This window comes from Glycine soja, chromosome 16 (assembly GCF_004193775.1).
Source record: "Glycine soja cultivar W05 chromosome 16, ASM419377v2, whole genome shotgun sequence".
Taxonomy (NCBI): Eukaryota; Viridiplantae; Streptophyta; class Magnoliopsida; order Fabales; family Fabaceae; genus Glycine; species Glycine soja.
The window spans coordinates 579699-599265 of NC_041017.1; the positions used below are offsets into that span (position 1 = coordinate 579699).

General features: G+C 33.3%; 2 protein-coding genes and 1 pseudogene across 3 annotated transcripts; all 3 read left to right on the forward strand.

The window, feature by feature from the left end:
* The first annotated feature begins 1220 nt into the window (after positions 1–1220).
* LOC114391160 (metallophosphoesterase 1-like) lies at positions 1221–4544 on the forward strand. 2 transcript variants are annotated; one of them, XM_028352169.1, is made up of 5 exons: positions 1221–1427; positions 1492–2003; positions 2658–2744; positions 3939–4034; positions 4129–4544. In XM_028352169.1, the coding sequence occupies exons 1-5, from the start codon at positions 1326–1328 to the stop codon at positions 4334–4336; spliced, it is 1005 nt and encodes a 334-aa protein (XP_028207970.1). In that variant the 5' UTR covers positions 1221–1325; the 3' UTR covers positions 4337–4544. The 2 variants fall into 2 exon arrangements, with proteins under 2 accessions (XP_028207970.1, XP_028207971.1); XM_028352170.1 differs by having other exon boundaries at positions 3890–4270.
* Positions 4545–6437: 1893 nt separating this feature from the next.
* Positions 6438–14942, forward strand: LOC114391161 (annotated as a pseudogene).
* A 2341-nt stretch (positions 14943–17283) lies between these two features.
* LOC114390118 (transcription repressor MYB6-like) lies at positions 17284–19188 on the forward strand. Its single transcript, XM_028350800.1, has 3 exons — positions 17284–17516; positions 17832–17961; positions 18351–19188. Exons 1-3 carry the CDS (start codon positions 17387–17389, stop codon positions 18898–18900), a joined length of 810 nt encoding a protein of 269 aa, XP_028206601.1. The 5' UTR covers positions 17284–17386; the 3' UTR covers positions 18901–19188.
* The last annotated feature ends 379 nt before the right edge of the window (positions 19189–19567 follow it).

A 19567-nucleotide genomic window follows, 5' to 3' on the forward strand; every position in this document is an offset into this window, starting at 1 on the left:
CCTTTCCTCTTGACACAAATAATATATTTTTTTTTATCCATTAAGTGGAATATAGGTACCAAGAAGGCAACAGGTTAACAATAATTGACGTATCTGGTTGTTAATTTGATCTTGTGGTGAGACCTTCAAGTATCCTCTTATTAGATTTAATTATTTGAGTCAATTATGAGATTAATTTTTATTTTGAGATTTACTTACACTTAAAGTTTCTCATTCTTCTTCAAGAGTATATTTTATTATTAATTTTTTTTATCATGACAGTGATGTAAAGTTGTCATTATCAAAAGTAGTAACAATTTTTCATTGAAGAAGTGCACATAAGGTGGATATCCCCCAACAATATCCATTTCATACTCAAGTGTCAACTAGGTTTTGAAGATTGAACAACTTGGTTAAGGGACATAAGTTGCTATGACTTGTGCTAATTGTTGTTTGTACTAGATAATATGTCCTTCCGTCTCAAATAAAAGAAAAACAAATCGGATTTATGATAACTAAGAAAGTTAGCAACATTTAATTGTACTAGACTCAATTAAAAACTAAGTTTTTCTCCAACTTACCCTTAATTGGAATTTGGTACTAGGTGTAACACCCCAATTAAATCACATTGGAATGATAAAAATTCAAAGACCATGTAAGTATGAGACTATGTATAGTTGATGGTGACTTAAATGAATTAATTAGTACTAACTATACTAACAAAATACATTTACTTTTGAGTAGCCTATCACATCAGAATTTTATAGTTAAACGTGTTTAAGTTATAATAATGATGAGATGAGTACCATTTGAAGAAGTTTTTCAAAAAATGCTTATGAGGACAAAATACACTGAAAAATCTCATGTTAACTTGAAAATTCTGATCGATAAATGATTTTGACCAACAAAAAGTTTAATAAAATATCACCGTGTGATGTAATATATAAGCCATCAAAAAATTGATAATAAAAAATATGTTACACTAGAAATAAAAAGTAACCATTGAAATAATAACCTTAGTTAAATAAACAATATTTTAGAGATAACAACATTAAATAAATAAAATTAGTTGAGTTTTTTTTTATAAAATTATGAAAATAATATTTTTTCTTGTTATTCTATTTGAGACAAGAAGAAATACCATTGAATATAATAGTATTAATTATTTTTTTGTATTTGTTAATTAATATATTAAATTTTGTGGGTAGTAAGTAAAATGGTACGAATTTGCATGATTTATCCTTGAACAGCAGGTGACGTAAGAATGGTAGTACTCGGCAGAAAGTGAGAGCCTGGGAAGCAGATGATGGAATCCGCGCAACGCAAGTAAATAGCCAAAGAAAGCCATGGCGCATCTCAACGTCATCATGGTCACCGACCTCCTTCTCTCCCAATCCGGTTTCGCCAACCACTATTTCAGAGAATACTACATGTCCAAATTCTTTCGGGTATTATACTATTATCATTATTATTATCTATCCACAATGTTAGCTTCTTAGAATCATTATTCAGAAATCGTTCGAGGTTCTGAGCCCCGATTTGCTTCTGGTGCTGGGCGACGTCTCCGCGGGAGGCTCGGAGCTAACGAGGAGCAAGTGGGTGTCGGTTCTGCGTAGGTTTTACAAAGTGTTGGGCCCCTTTGTCGGCGACAGGGATGTCGGAGAGTGTGGGGACATCGAGGGTAACAGAGTTGGTTGGATTGCGAACAAGTTGCCCGGGTTGGACTCTGCTGGCTTCGCCGCGCTTGAGATTGGGAATGTTAGTTTTGTGAGGCCGAATGCGGTGGCTTTGCTCTGTGGGAATGGTGGTTGCTTGCGGTTTGAGGTGGAGAAGGTGATTGAGAGGGAGAGCGTGGGAACGAGAATGAATGGTTCTGACGAGGATGTGTTGTATGGATTGGGGCCTGTGGTTCTCCTGCATTTGCCTTTGGACCAAACGAGGGATGAACACTACGCTGGGGTTGGTCATTTTAAGAGATCTTCCAACTCTTTCATGGATGAGTTAAATGTCGTGCCAGAAAGCAGGTTAATGGCACATCCTTCGTATGAATTGCATCTTATACATTTTTTTTTGGCTTAAATAACTTTCAGACTCAAAAAATCGGATTTATATATGAATGATTTTTATTCATGGTGTCTCTTAATAAATTGTTTGATGTATTGGGTCATAAAATAATGCTGTATATTAGAAAAAAGATGTGTCATTTAATAATAATTATGGAATCAAAATTAAAAATAATAAACGGTCATTTATAAATTGTTCTCACTTAAGAATCATGGGTAGGACCATCAACAAATCAACAACTATTAGGATAGATAGACCTTGATAGTATATTAAAATTTGGATTTAAGTTTAACTTAATCTCAAAAGTTAGTTCATGGGAATAATGATTGCTCTCCACTTATATATACTATATTGACTATATTACTAGTTAATATGAAATCTCCAACATAAGCCTTCCCCTTTTTTGCTGAATTAAAAATCTTTGATGAATTCTGAGTTTCGGAGAGTGGAATTAGTTCTAAATAGAAATTTAGAAAAATTATGCATATGGTCAGTGGTTATGTTTTTTGTTATATTGATAGTTGTGTTGTTTAGTTTGTTGGCAATAGTCAGTGCTCATTGTTGCATTTTTCTTGCTGTTTAGCTTTCTATTCCGTTTTTTTTTTTGAAACTAGGGAGGTCATTGGTGGCGGCCTGTATAAGTTGCATCATACCCTGCCTCTTAATGCTTCTGAGTACATTTTACAAGCTCTGAAGCCAAGGTAATCAAGTGTTTATTTGATTGTGAGTTCATATGATAAGTACTTGATTCTCTTTCTTTTGTGTGTGTGTATGCGTTTGTTTGGAAATATGCTATGCTCTCAGTTGCAATTTATCTGTAGTTTAGTACTTAGTATGCTGGACTTGAGTGCTACTGGGAAAAGTTATACTTCTTAACCTTACCTTTAGGTAAAATAATATTAGTCCTATGATGGCCCAAATCCAATTCCTGCATGTATACTCCCCCAAGAGAGGGGAATTTGTTGAATATGAGGGAGGCAGATCATACGCTAGCGGGAGTGAGTTTTTCTTTTCTGAAATTGGAGGCTCTGCGACTAAATGAAGAGCCATCTCCATAGCTTTGAGCTCATGATCTTACAACCTCTACTATTGATTTGATTGGAACAAATTTCTAATTCTCCATCATCCTAGATTTTGAAACAGATATTATATGAACCATCAACCATGGCCTTCAATCCATCAATGAAACAAATTTCGCTTGGTTTGGTTTGAAGATGTATGTATGCCTCAAAGGATGTGGTAAACCATTATGCTGAAGAGGTTAGGTGTCACCCGACTGCTTCAAATGGACTTCTTTTGTTTGTTTGGCCTTTCCCCCCCCTCTTTAGTCTACATGTACATGGCCTTAGTTTCATTTTAATTAATAGTACTTTTTATACTGCATCTTGTGAATATAAGCTACTTCCACAGTTGCAGGTTAATACTTTAGTTTCATTTTAGCACTACCTTTTTTATACTGCATCTCGTGAATGTAAACTACTTTGCTCGGTTGCATGTTAATATTTAACTTCATTGCTATTCAATTATTGTCAAAGAATATATTCTCATTATTCTGGTTTAGTGGGAGAATAATTTTTAAATTTACGTTTTTAATTATTTGGTCTTGTGCATGAGAGCTGATTCAGTTTGTATTTCATATTAAATGTTGAGATTGATAAAGGTCCACATATGATGTAACTTGCTAAGTATGGGAAATTGGACAATTGGGGTGGTGCTTAACACTGCATGATAAAGAAAGAAAAGTAAAATTTAGTAGCATCAGTGGGGGTCTGGGGGATAGAGAACAAATGGAATAAAGAGAAAGAGCAAATCCTCCTTTAACATACCTCTTCCCCATTGTCTGCAGGATCATTTTTAGTACTCACAGGTATGCATTTTCTGATCACGTTCATCAGGACTGAACTCGCGAGATTACCGTACCAGCAATGTCATGGAATGCAAGAGATGACCCTGGATTTGTGTTTGCCACTTTTGAAAAGACAGGAAGAGCAGTGAGCATAAGTTATTGTTCTCTAGCTAGGGAATCTCATATTCTTCTAGTCTATATTGTTATTATGTTTTTGTTTTGTTTGTTATGTTTAAAAGGATAGCAGCAGGGAAGATTATCCTCCCCAAACGAACAAACAAACAAAAAAGGACCGTAGGAAAATTACCAGAGAAAAAGAATAGGATAGTTTTTGGGAAAGCTGAATTCCACAATATTGTTGACCCCACCAATTTTCAAATTGAAGAGATGTTTTGCCGTGATAAACCTGGTTCCATCTCAAGATGCACTGAATCTGTCTCAAGATAGATGATGACAGAGAGGGGAACATAGCTCACTATGACTATACTCTTGTATAGTAAAAAATTTGAGTTCTAATTCTTGTGAGTGAGATAATTTTTTGAACATACTCATTTTCACATGGCAATTCTTCATTTTGTGACAATTGACAAGTGTATTCTAACTAGATTTGAACCCGTGCAATGCACGGGCACATTATCAGTATCAAATTCTGAAATTCCTTTTGTGCTGTTTTTTTTTTAATTGAACATGTTAGTCATCATTCTCTAAAAAAAAAAAAACATGTGTGATCAAAAGTCGCTGTTTTTTGATACATTGCTAGGCATAATGGAATACATGCAAATCATCGGGAAAAGCTAATGGAATACTTTCGAATTTTGATACACTGTCATAACTTGAGAGGAAAAGCTAATGACCCCTAAAGGAAAAGAAACCTGAATTCATGTATAGTAAAAAGCAAAGGAAAATGAAGTCAAATAATTTGCTCATTTGATGTATTACGAGGGATGACGGAAGTTGCTGTTTTTTGAATACGGAAGTTATTCTGTCGTAGCATTTTTTTTGTTCTATTGATTAGTATTGGTGCACAATATAAGCAGTTCTAGGGAATAAATGGTTGTCTTATTTTATAATTATTTTTAAAATCAAATATAAAATAGGTATTATTATACTGTTTAACATTTTATTTTTAATAAATTAATTATAGCAATAGAAATATATCAATTTACTCTTTATCGAAAACATAAATCAAGTTACTCATTCTAAACTTATAAATTCACTCATTTTTATATACGTAAGAATCAAATACATTATCAGATAATTTATAATAACTCATAGATTCTTTTCAATCAACTGAGTTATATTTTTTTAATTATAATTCTACTCACATTCTACCTAAGTCAATCAAATTAGGTCTATTTAATAGTAAGATAAATTGATACCTATTGTGAAATCTATTATGCTTACATTCAAGTTTCTTATATCAATAATAATAAGATTATCATTTGGTCCTGATTCTCGCATTTAAATTTTGTTTAAATATATGTTTAATTCTTATGAAATGAATGAGTTTCAATTTTAGTTTTTTTTTTTCATATCTAAAAGAATATAAAATTATTGTTTTTTTTAATTTTTATTGATGTGTGTTACATATTAACTACTTATGTGTTTAATGAAGATTTTAGTTAACATCCACTAATGTTTCACTCCTAAACTTTTTTTTTTATAGATCTCAACAAAAGTTATTTATCTATCATAAAATAAATATTCAGGATCAAATAGTAATTTAAGTTTTTAGTGGAATAAAATTTAAACTTTTTTATAGTACAAAAATCAAAAATCATTATTTTTACAAAAACCAAAAATAAAGATTTAAAATTTTAGAAGAATAATTATTTTTTGTACATCGATTGAAATTTAAACTAATTTATTTCAACCCAAGGGGATTGAATGAATGGATCAAGATATGGTCTCACATATGATAGGGTTTGGGTTTAAATCTTTATTCATTTCATTGGAATGATGTAAATGTAAGTGCTAAGTGATTTTTGAACCCATAGACTTTCCTGACTTTGACTTGGGTGCCATCTTCTCTCCTCCTAAATTTTTCTCTAAAAAAAAACTCATTTATTTCATAGAGGCTAAAATTATACTATTTAAACTTAAATTTTAAAAAAGAAGCTTGACATTTTTTTTTGGGTTACCTATATATAGTTGAATGTAATTTTTTTAAAGAATGTGACTGTTGTTAAAAGTTAAAATAAAATAATGTTCTAATTTATAATAGTTAAGGATAAAATTATATGGAAGAAAGATGACACCAATCAGAATTATTTCCTTTATAATAGACTAATAGAGACATTTTGTGTCTCTTTACTTATTTTAACTAAAAAAATAGAAGTAAAACAAAAAAAAATCTAACAACATAAGAGTAGTGAGTAGTTAATAGGAGAGAAGTAATAAAAATAAAAAAACTGAAACAAGTATGTTCTTTATTATTAGTATTAGTGTAGATAATAGATGATAGATATAGAAAATAGGCATAGATTATAGATAATTCCAATAATAAAAAAGATAAATAGAATCTCCAAAGTGGTGACGTGTAGGGCGAAGATCGATTCTCCTCTCCTAAGTCTCCTTCTTCCTTCAATTTCAACTCTCTCTCTCTCTCTGCATAACACTGAAAATAAAACCAATGGCGGAAACAGCATCTTCGAAACCCTCACCAAGGACCCACAAATTCAAAACCCCGCAGCACTCTCCAATCCCTTCTCCTCCTTCTCACAACATGAATCCTATCTCCAATCCATGCAGCGAATCGCCTTCCCTCTCTCGCCTCAATCAGATTCAGACTCAGCAGCATCCCGGATTGTATGGCGGCCAGATGGGGCAGAGAGGGCACTTCCCCATGCTGTTCGGTTCTGGAACGCAGTTTAATTTACTCTCCTCGGTATAATAATTCAGCTTTGCTTTTTTTTGAATGCGAATTGTTTTATATATGCTAATAAACATGTTTGGATTAAATTCAATGTTTCTATTAATCAATTCCAAATGAAAGCAAAAAATAGTTGCTTCCACTTTTCCAATTTTTCACCGTGATTTTGTTTGGGTTCCAGAATATCAATTCTAGTACTAGTGTGTTTGGATATCACACAAGAATCAATTTTACACCCCCCCCCCCCCCCCCCCCCCCCCCACAAATAGAAGCGACTATTGTTGCTTTGCCTTCACTTAATTGATCATTTCTCACCATGAATCTAATCCAAACTCGTTAGTAGCTACCCAAACATGCTGTAATTGTTTTTACTTTTGGTGTTTGATAGCGATCAGAATGAAAATGTTAAATCACACCGTTATGATTTGGTTATAGGTACTGTTCGGATAAACTTCTTGCAAGCTTGCTTATAGGGAAAAAAATGAAAAGGTAAAACAAATTGAAATTCTCCCGAGTTAAAATTAACTTATGGACTTAACTTTTATAGGACATATCTCATCTTACTTATCTGAAAGCTTAGGTGCATAAATTGATTCTAACTTACTGGAGAAAATTATTAAATTTTTACCTTCTTAGTTTCTTTTCCTATGAATGTTTATGGAAAAGTTAATCCAAACAGGGTCATGGTCATGTTAACATTAACAAGAAAATGGCACAAATTTTATGTGATAGATTGTTATTTGATAGAAGTTGTGTCAGTTTGGTATTTCGGGAATTGGAGACTAGGTGAGGATTGAAATCCAAGTGGAATGACCAAGTTATGTTATGTGTTTACCTTTTCAACCATGTGTGTTTTTATCTACAACCATGGTTTCTTATTTGTTATTTGTGATAGGTTTTGTATAAAATCTTTCCCAAGCTATAGTGTGGTTGCTTTGGAAAGATACCAAGTTATGCTGCCTGGTAATACCGGGCAGGCAGTTTTGTTGTTGGATGATGTCACAAGTGTTGTTGGTTATAAGTATGATTTGTGGTTGGTGTTTTTGTGCATGGAGAGTTATTAGAATATTGTGATTTGCAATTTGAATCGCGTGGTCCTATTTGATTCGGCTAGCCAGGAATACATATCTTCTGATGAATCGCAGATAACTTTAAATCGTGTGATACATGGATGAATCAGACAATCAGTACAATTCAATATTACTGATACGAATCCCACAGTCTATCAACTCTTTATTTTTACTTTTCTTTTACCATTCTCCATTGGAAGCATCGGCAAGGAGGGTAGATTGCATAGTCTTGTGTGTGAAAACGGGTAAAGGGAGACCAAGGACTTTGGAAGAAATTGTTAAAAGGGATATTTGTTACTATATATCTTATGATTTATGATTGAAAAAATAGTTTGGCGATTCATGATATGTATTGGTTTGACGAACTTAAATTTGGCTATGGCTTTAATTATTGAAATATCATCACATTTCATGCATTCTGTGTCCAGAAAACTATTTCTTTCTGAAATAATTTTCAATTTGGTATAGCCAAGGCAGTAAGGTGGGCTAGTCCAGTCGTCCCAATTCTCTTCAGGTAATTCTGCTGGACCATCACTGCAAGGAATGCAAGCAATGGGTATGATGGGGTCACCTAATCTCACCTCACAACTACGAGCAAATGGAGCCATGGTTTATGCACAGCAGCTGCGTATGAGTCAGGGTCAAATCAGGCAGCAACTATCACAGCAAGGTTCACTTAACACTGCACAGGTATAATCTATGCTTTATATATTTAGATATAATTTTATTGAACTAGGAAATAATAATGCTTACCAATGTTCCTCTTGTATCTTTGTATAACCAGTTTGTCATATTCTTACATGGTTTAGATTTTAAATGTACTTGCAGTCAAGGTCTGTCGTGTTTATGATATTTCAAGATGTGGTATAATTTTTTTTTAAGTTCATGCTCCTGGGTTTCCAAATATCTTGTCTATGTTTTAACATCATTGATCATTACCCCAATTTGATGTTTTAGTTTTGAATTGTTCTTGTGTGCATTGTTTTTGATTTGTGTGGAACGTTTTTTTCAGTGGTAACTCAATGTCTGAGTAGAATGTTTATCCTATTTTCACTACCTTTCTTCTTCATTTTGTCTCATAATTTGGGGTTGGGCAGAGCCAGAGCCAGAGGTTAGACATTCTAAATAACTGTACCATAAAATGTTACATTTTATCCCTATTGCAGGATTCACCTGCAATTTGCTTTCATTGTCATGAGAACACATGCCATAAAAGTTTTTGATTCCTGCTATTTTGTCAAAATTCACCATAAAACTTAAATTGGTATACCACTTACCACCAAGTTTTTTGCCACCTTCCATTTTATCTCGCTCTTGTCCTGTTCACATTTTGAGCCTGTTGTTTCAATTTGTTTTTTCCTCAATGAAAACCCACTTTAATTCTTTTTTTAAAATAATCAATTTTAAACTTTTTTAGTATGTTTGTTTAAGTTTTTTTAAGAAAATAAAAAAATAGCAGAAAAAATAGATTTTTTTAGTTGTTTTGAGTAGCTTCTGGAAAAAGCTGTAATTATACAGTACTTTGAAAATAAGTACTTTTTATAATTATAACCAAACAAAAAATGGCTTCAGCTTTTCATAAAAATATCTATAAAACAAACCATTTTTCTATATATCCTTAAAATCACCTTTTTTTCCTTTTTTTTTAGTTTAAACAAACGAATTCTTGGTTCTACTTACCAATGCTATCTTTCACGCGTTGAATGTGTTTCTCAATTCTCATCTTATTCTCTTGCAGCAACACCTATCTTCCAAATCTCTTTGGTTCACTCTCTGATTCACTTTCAATAGCTACCCTGTCTTATTCATTGAGTCTCTCTGAGATAGAGCTTCAAATTAGCCTTAACCCCATTGGCTGTCCCATTTGTCCCACATAATACCCCCCATTTTTTATAGCCTACTCAATGAGGGGGCTTAAAAGCCCCCAGTCCATACAGTCCCCCAAATAAAGGGGTTGGAGCAGGGTTGAAGGTGGGTCAGCACCCTGAAGATGCAGAAGTGTGTTATTCTATTTTGAAAGCTGATGGCAATACCGGGTTGAAGAGGTTTCAGCTATGGCAGGGACAATAATTGACTCTTAACAATGATAACATTTATAGTAATTAAAATTAAAAAGATTAAAATCACATGTAAGGTAAAATATGTGAACTAAAATTACAATTATGATAAAGACTAACGTACCTTAGAGTCTATAGGCTTCTCGCTATGTGAAGGTAAGAGGAAGGGTCATTATATGCTGCCTTACCCTTGCATATGCAAAGAGATTGCTTTGGGATTCAAATCCATGACAAACCGGTCACCAAGTCACAACTTTACATCTGTGCCTGGGATTGCCCTCTAAAAGTATAATTAAGATAAATTCAATTAAATTTAAAAAGATGCAAATATGTATGTATTTGGAATGCTGGATAAAATATTAATTTCATTTTAAAAACATTATCTTAGCCTAATGATTTATTTATAAAAGATAGAAGCAGGTTCCTTAGCTCATAGCGGACTGGTTGGCTCATGGAATGGGCTAAGCCCATGGTTGTTAAAATTGAGTTTTTATTCTCCGCGATCTTCATGTGGTCAAAACAAAGCCTAAATCTTTTCTTCCCCAATTCGAAAAACACACCCATTCTGCTGTGCAACCCTATTTCCTCACCCACCTGCGATTCCTTTGCCGGTTGCAACTGGTGGACGTCAAAGCCGCACCGCCACTGCCGATCTGTGTCGCCCTGCACTGCAGTCCCATTCCCTTCCACATCAGTTTGGAAACTCTGTTTTGCGAACTAAAACCGTGCAAAGTGTGATTAAGCCACCACTGTTCAGGTTGCTTTGATTTTTTCAATTATCTGTTTTGTTTCTCTTCTCTGGTTTGCGAACTATTTTTTTTCCGTTCATATGTTCTTGTGTTTCTTCTTTGAATTGCCAAGTGTTTTGGAATGGGCCAAGTGTATTTTTTGTTACAAATGGGCTAAGTGTATAATATATAATATTAATTATAATTATTCAGAGAATGGGACTATGACTTTAAAAATATATGTACAATCACGTATTAGTGTCATGCAATATGATTAGCACTTTATTTTTCTTTTCAGTGTCATTCCTTTAGAAATTAGATGGATAACTTGCATTGGTTAATAAACATTGATCATGTAAAAGAAGAATATTTTCCCCAAATATATTGATGGTTGATGAAGACAAGAAAACAAAATATGTTCACTCATGATGTAGTTAAATGTGTCTGTAAAAATATGTATTGAACTTTTCAAAATGAATTGAGGCATATTAGAACATTGACAATGCTTTTGACTACAGGTTCAAGATTTACCAAGGTCATCGTCGCTTGCTTTTATGAGTTCTCAGTTGTCTGGGTTGTCTCAGAATGGACAACCTGCAATGATTAACTCTTTAACACAGCAACAATGGCAGCAGCAGAAATTGATGGGGCAGCCTCAGCTGCATCAGCAGCAGCAACAACAGCAGCCACAACAACAATCTCATTGCTGACCAAAAGTCACTTAGTCTAACAGCCACAACAGCAGCCACAACAAGCTTCTGTCCATCAACAGCAACAGTCTCCAAGGATGCCAGGACCTGCAGGCCAAAAGTCACTTAGTCTAACAGGATCACAGCCAGATGCTACTGCATCTGGTGCAACTACACCAGGTGGTAGTTCTAGCCAAGGAACTGAAGCTACAAACCAAGTCCTTGGGAAGAGAAAGATACAGGATTTAGTCGGACAGGTTTCTTTGAACTTCTCTCTCTCTCTCTCATATATGTGGTTATATTTTGAATCATAATCTTTTATCCTACAGGTGGATCCACAAGGTAGGCTGAACCCCGAAGTTATAGATCTTCTTTTAGAGCTTGCTGATGACTTCCTTGATTCTGTAAGAATTCTGACATGTTTTACCTTTTTTCCCACATCCTGCTTTATTATTTATTCTAATTTTCCCTGTATTTGAAATTCAAAGTATAAAGGACTTTTTTCTTTTGGTAACTAGGGAGATCCCTTTTGGGATCAAAAGGGGAATGGGAGGGTAACGTCACGTGGGATCAAATCCCTTACCCAACAGTAGGCCCTTGACTTTAAATATCAGGGCTGGCACCAGGTGAAATAAGGCTTGCCCAATGTGAAGGAATTTATTATTAGTGAAGTTGTTGAGTGGATTGATTTTATTATAATTAGACTTATAAGCATGTGTTGATTTCTATTTGAAAGATTAATAATTTCTTAACTCTGGAGTCTGGATTCTTGATATTGTTAATGTTGACATGATAATCTAATTGACAATCTTCTAGCATTATTTTTAAATGGCTAAAAATTTACTGCTGCTCCTTCAATCCTTTTGCATGACTTGTTGAGATATACTAATATTAAGTATAAAATCACTTCAACAATTCTTGTGCTTGTCATGGTCATGCAAGACCCCCCAGGTAATATCTATTGGAGATCCCATATTGACTAGTGATGAGGCCAAAATAGTGTATAGGGGGGACCCTCATCTTACAAGCCTATCTTAGCGTCTATCGGGCAACTATCAGACCACCCGCAAATGTCAAATCCTACAAACTTTACACTTGAGATGTCCAGTCCTTGGCGTGAGGGGTGTGTGTTGGAGATCCCATATCAGCTAGTGAATAGTGATGAAGCCAAAATAGTGTATATAAGTGGGGAACAACCCTTATCTTACAAGCCAATTGTTTGGTTGAGTTAGGCTCATAACCCAAATTCTAAGAGTTTTCATGATAAAACATACTGTTGATTATTTTGTGTTTTAGCTAAAGATTGTTTTGTTTTTCAGAAAATGTTCTTATCTTTTTCTCATATGCAGGCAACTACACATGGTTGTGTTTTGGCAAAACATAGAAAATCGTCAACTTTGGAGTCCAATGATTTATTGCTACACCTTGGTATGTCACTATGTTCTGTGTGTAGCTTATATTTTCAGTCCACCCATCCAAAAGAAGAAAGAATTGTTGCATTTTTAAAAATGATTTAGACTAATAATTGTCACTTTTTCACAAATTTTACCACTCGAGTATAAAAAACTATATGAATCTTATTGCTTTCAGGTGTTGTAGAATATATATGCTCTCTTCATCTGAAATATTGTTGACCCATGCTGGGGGGGGGGGGCGGAGTTGCTGTCATAATCCTCTTCTTTGGGTTACTGACATTCTTGATAAGTTGTACATAATGTTGAATTTTAATAAACCCAGCTTTAAAATTTTATTTTCAACATAGTCTAGTGGACATATTTAAGCTTGTATGATCTATAAAAGATCGGGCGTGGATTTCCCTGATATCTTGAACAAGGTTAAAAATTGAATGCTTGAATTGATAGCATATTATTATTTTCTTTTATGGGCAAAGGTAAAGATATTGTATTAATTAAAAAGCTGAAAAATGAATCACAAAAAGTGAGACATTCCAGCACAAACATCCACATCATACATATAGAATTCATGCTGCATAATACATACAGCACCTAATTGGGATTATAACTATTATTATTTGTTAAATAGAATTGACATTTCAGCCTTGCTGATTTATCTGTTTGCCCTGTGATATTGCGCAGAGAAAATTGGGATTTAAAAATTCCCGGATACTCAAGTGAAGAGAAGAAGAATCAGAACAAACCTGTAAGCAACAAAGCATTTCTCTCTCTCTTCCCCTTCTTTTCCGGACCCTTCCCTGAATAAGAAAAATCAATCTTATAATAATTAGATTCTTAAACGCTATGCTTCAAACTTGCAGCTATTAAATGACCTCCACAAGAGGCGCCTAGATATGGTAAGTTTGAAGGATTAATTGATCTATTTACTTCTTCCGTTGGACAATAATATAATTGATATGTTCTTTTCTTGCTTGCTAATCTTTCAATGATCAGGTTCGCACATTGATGGAATCTTTGCCCTCTGAGTCGAGTGTTAACAGTTCTAAAGAGATGAGTATACAGGGCATTTCTAATCCTCCCCCTGTGGGAACCCACCATCTAGTAAGACCCTTGAGTTCAGAGCAGTTGATTTCTCATGCAGCTGGTTCTCAAATGCTACAGCAGATGACAAGATTTTAATGTTCCTCTGATTTTGGTCTTCATGCTGCTAGGTTTGACTTCCTGTATGCAGGGTAAGATGCCTTCTTTTGGATCATGATAATTACTTTTTTTTTTGGCATAACATTCTCCCCTTCCCTCTTTTGAAGTTGTGATCTATTTATTTTGCCTACCGTCCCAACTCAATTTAGTCCAAAAAAGTATGATTATTATGATCAGAATTCCATCTTTTCCCGTTTTCTCACTAGCACGTAGATTTGGACCTCTCACTAAAATACCTATTACTGCCTTTCTTTTGACTCTATTATTGGACCGGATCTCATAAATGCCAACACAGCACATACCCTCTGTCTTAATCGGGCATGCCTGATTTTACTAAAAGGAAATTACTGCATTGTACGAAAACTTAATGAAAACTGTTTAAAAGGATATGATTTCTGTCAAAATCTGTAGTTCTCTTTTATTCTTTAACTCTACTTATCTACTGATATTCAACAATGTCAATTGGAATGGATGTTCGGAAATTTTGCGTACTATATAGTAATACTGTAGATGATCAAAATTAATGTCCTTATTTTTCTTTAATTTGTGTCTTTGCAACTGTAATTTATCTCTACTTGAGCGGTCGGTAAGTTTTCTTACACAGTTGTTTTATGTTTTTTTGGTCTCAGGTCTGGCAAGAGATTGCTTGCTGAAACTGATTAGCATACAAAGGAACTGTAATTACTTAGTATTTAGACATGAAAAAAATAGTTGTTTAAGGATCCCAGCTATTGACACTGTCTTGTTATTTGCCCCAACCCCTCCTCTATAGTCATTTTGTTTCACTGTTTGAGCCTAATTATGGATTTTTAATGTACATTGGTGCCTGTCTCGGGCTCATTTGTAGTATAAACATATGCTTTTTTGGATACTTGCTCTTTGTTTCTGATTGACTAGGCGAAACTGCTGTAAAGCTTTTCAATTTTGGATCGAGTGTAAAAGTGACCATCAAGTCGGGGCTTAGGATTTTAATGTAATGAATTATAAAACAGAAGCGAAAGGTAGATGCGGAAATTATAGCATATGATGTGGTTGCGTTGTAGACAATGATACACTTAGTCTACTTTGTTTCTTTTTTTCTTTTTTTTTTTTTACGAAAACATAACCACTTTTAGTTTTTCAACTGTGGTTCAACTTTTCAAAATAATCAAAAGCTGAAAAGAATTTAAAATCTGATTAAAATCAGCAGTTTTGAATCATGTCTTTTACTTGGTCCACGTTGTTGTGTTTGCTGTTCTTCATCGTAAATTACTTGATCCTGATACACAACTTCATTTAAATTTGTTGGATTGTAAAATCGCCCACTTAGGGTACAAAAGAACTTATATGATGATGGTGAAACGATGGAATGCCAGTTGAGTGTACTTACTATCTCCAATCTTGATTATAAGAAAAGAAGACACATTTTATACTTATTAAAAAAATTAGTTAATTTGATTAAATTGTGTAATTTTTAATTTAAAAATAAATAATTTTCCTAAATTATATTTCATTTGGAATTTGATATGAAGTATAAAAAAGGTTTTTGATCTTATCAAATAAAAATATTTTAGAGAGAATCTCATTAAATAATGCATAAATAATTGAGATTTGTTTATATTTAAAATAAAAAATAAGAAACTTTTATTTATTTATTCGAGAGAAATATGAGGAGGGGGTGTTTTGCAAATAATTAAACATGAGCAAACAACTCTAGCGTTCCAAGACTTGCACCAAACAAATTGATCATGAAGTCTTCTAAAGTCGTTGGGAAGGAGTGTAAACAATTGTCAAAACTCTTGAAAGCTTATTTTGTTTTGATGGAATGAATGATGAGGTGGTTTTAGGTCTTCATTTTGCATTGTGTCGACAGCGAGGGGCTTGGTTGTGAAGGTGCATTATGTTGCTGTGCACATTGTTATGCTGGCATTATTTGATGTGTTGCACGTGTTACATGCAACCCCCTACTATTACCAAGACATGTTTTTTTTTTTTTTTTTTGTTCCTTAATTCCAATGTTAGACCCACTCGACATGCTCCTCTGCCTAGTTTGTGTATCGGTTTCCTCTCATGTCTGTTGCGGACGTGATCCAAATTGTGAGAGGTGGCTTCTACATGTCCTTCCAGAGACCAAATTAATTAAAATGATACAGGCACTCCACATTCTGCAATCCTTGAACGCATTATGCTGTGGGAAAAAGTTCTGATCATACGTATATGTCATTCACATGAATTGAAAAATTAAAACAATACATGTTTTAGTGAAGTGACAACACATATAATACACAAAATATAAAAAATAACTATCTTATAATTTATGACATTTTTAATAGGTCGTGTAGTATGTGATCCATTCTTAATCTCTAAAATGGACTTATCTAGAATTGTGTTGGTTGAGCTGAGAAGGTCAACAAATTAAATTATCTTGTAACTATTTTAGTTTGATTAAATTGTTGATCCCCAAATATGTGGGTCTAGTGAAAATATTAAATAATTTAAAGTGACTATGCAAAGTACTACTCTACTGCAAAATGTAAATGACACTCTTTAATTAATGAGTTTTCTACCTTTGGGTGGGTTGAATGTGTCACAGGTCACAACCCCGAAAGGTTTCTCGAATTTGCATCTTCATTCAGATTCAGGGACATTAAAAGTGTAGGTTGGTAATGCTCCATCAGCGTTGTTGCCTGGTCCCCTTGGGAGATGTCGAATACGAGGAGTACGGCACGATAATTTAATAACCGATTACGGTTGATTGATGGTGGATACCATTTTTAAAATAATTTAATAAATTTATTATATATAATTATGATATAAGAAAAAAATTATTTTAAAAAAATTATTATTTTAATTTTTTGATGTAACATTAATTATTGGATAAAAAATTTATAAATAAATTAATAATAATATAAGATTAATTTTATAAAATTATTATTTTCTTTTATTTATTTATTATTATTTTTATTTGTGTAAAACAACTTAAGAGACAATCAAACTCAAAAACTTTTCCTTTCTCATTTTTTTTATCACCAAATCAATCTTATAACTCCTATAAATTATTTTATATTTTTATTGTAACTATTTTCTCTAATTCTAATAAATTATATCGGTTAATTTTCTTACTTTTTATATGGTATTATTTTTCTTACTTATTATATAAAGAACATATTAAATATTTTTTAAAGTTTATAATCATTTTTAATACTTTTTTTTTATAATAAATTAGAAATGCGCGTTTGTAAGAGAATATAATACTATTCAATAAAATTAATACCAATGGTTTTGAAAAGAAAAGACAAGACCATAAAATATCAATAGATATATGGAATATTGAAAGTACAACATTTCCTAAGATGCTGATCATAATTGTAATAACAAAGACCAATATTTTGTGTGTGCCAGTGAGCTAGTTAGGTGTTAAATATTTGATTGCAATATTAATATGAAGGCACAGTGTGAGTAGTGAGAAGGGGCATTAGTAAAGAGGATGGGTAGACGACCCTGCTGCCCCAAAGAGATCAACAAAGGTGCTTGGTCTCGAGAAGAAGATGAAACCCTCTCCAAATATGTTTCCATCCATGGAGAAGGAAAATGGCAGAAGGTTGCCCAAAATGCAGGTATATATTCACATTAATCATATCATCATTTTCTCTATTATATTTAATGTAAACTATAGTGTAGGCAGTACTTGAGTGGATGGAGATTTTGGGTTGAATTTTCTTGGTGATTGAATGTTTAAGTTCGAAACTGGTTTTCTCTACGCATAATTGGATTCCTTCTTAATTTCTTTCTTTTTGGTCTATTTTTCATGTGGTGCCTCACAAAATAGGAGTGTTCCTTTGTCCTTAAATCCAATTGTTATTATTTAATTTTTTCCTTGTTAATTAGACCTTAGCTTTTTGGTTGTATATATACAATAATAATGTCTGCAGGGTTAAAGCGATGTGGAAAGAGTTGCAGACAAAGATGGTTGAATTATCTCAAGCCCGGTATAAAAAGAGGCCACATCTCTGTGGATGAAGAGGATATGATTATAAGACTTCATCGTCTTCTTGGTAACAGGTAATTTTTATTTATTAATTTATTTTGATTTTAAAACTTACATGTACTACTCAACACAATTTCTCATACTTCAAAAGATTTCTCGAGTATTTTATATAACACTATTTTCGCTCAACTTTGAAGACAGTTTATAAAATACATAAGATTATAAATATATATAAAATAATACTATTCTTAGTTAAAACTCTAACAATTTCTTCAACTGAGATAGATAAGAAGCGAGAAGAAGAGAGATAATCAGATAATTAAGTGTGAGATAAAAAAAATAAAGTGTTATTATAAAACATTAATATACATTAGTTGCTCATGTATATATGCATAAAAATCATAGTATATATGTAATGTGATCGTACAATTGAAATTCTGAATTTTGAGCTTAATTTATATAGATGGGCATTGATTGCAAAGAGGCTACCTGGACGAACAGACAATGAAATCAAGAACTATTGGAACACAAATCTGTCAAAGAAGTTACAAAAACATCCAACATCATCAGTTTCTTCACTTCAACACAAACGTCATGAAAAAGAAAAAACCATACAAATGCATGTATCACCCGAAGCACCACGGCCTAGGAGAGTTAATGCAGTTGAATACAGTAAAAATTTGGAGAATGGTGGGTGTGGAAATAGACCTAGTACAACTCCCAGTCCCTCAAATAAAGTAGAGGGTAGTAGTGAAGAAGCTTCTTTTAGTGATTTCCTCATCCACGACATTGATCAAAACCAATTTTTGATTGCTGATGATTCAAACTCAAAGGTGCCACAAATGGAAGAAGATCACCACCACAACAACAAGGTGGAATTAATAACCAACAACAGTCCTAGCTCTTCATCACCTTCTGATCATTGTCACCATCTCTTGCCAGAGAAATTTGACCCTTTTGAGACCCTTTTGGATGTGGAGCTGGCTTCCTTTCTTGGATTTGAAAATGATTGATCAAGAGATTTTATTTATTATTATTGCATGCAGTGAGATGAATGAAAAAAGGTCAAGTACTTAGGGAGTGTTATAGATAATATCCCATCTATATATGGAATGCCTAACTAATTATGCATCTAGCTATAGCTAGATGTAATATACAAATCCAGGGTTTCTTTTTCTTTTTCCCTCTCCACTTGGGTTGTGAACTCACGTACGAACCCTTATGTTCCTCCAAAATCAATAACATTATTCCAACAAGATAGTACAATCTAGTGTTTAGAAAATGTTGGATTCTATCTTTACTACAATTTCCGTTTACCAATTACTTTTTTGCTTCCCTTTGATGTGTCGCTGTAACGCACTAGGCCAAAAGTTGCTTTAGACAACGGCATTTAGATATATAAGAAGAAAAATAATATTCATATGCACATGTGAGGTTATCTAGCTTTGATAGCTTTAAGAAACAATAACGAGAGGGTATAAGAATCAATTCATGCATCCGGCTCCTGCAGGACCTGATATGTTCTATTCAGAATGTGAATATGAACGTGGCAAAAATAGGCTAATGTTTATTAGTTCACTAACTAATTAATTAATTAATCAAAATTATGGTTTGAAACAACATTACACAACCACAATTGTGATTGTAATGTAAAAGTATTTTGACTCATTACAACCGTAA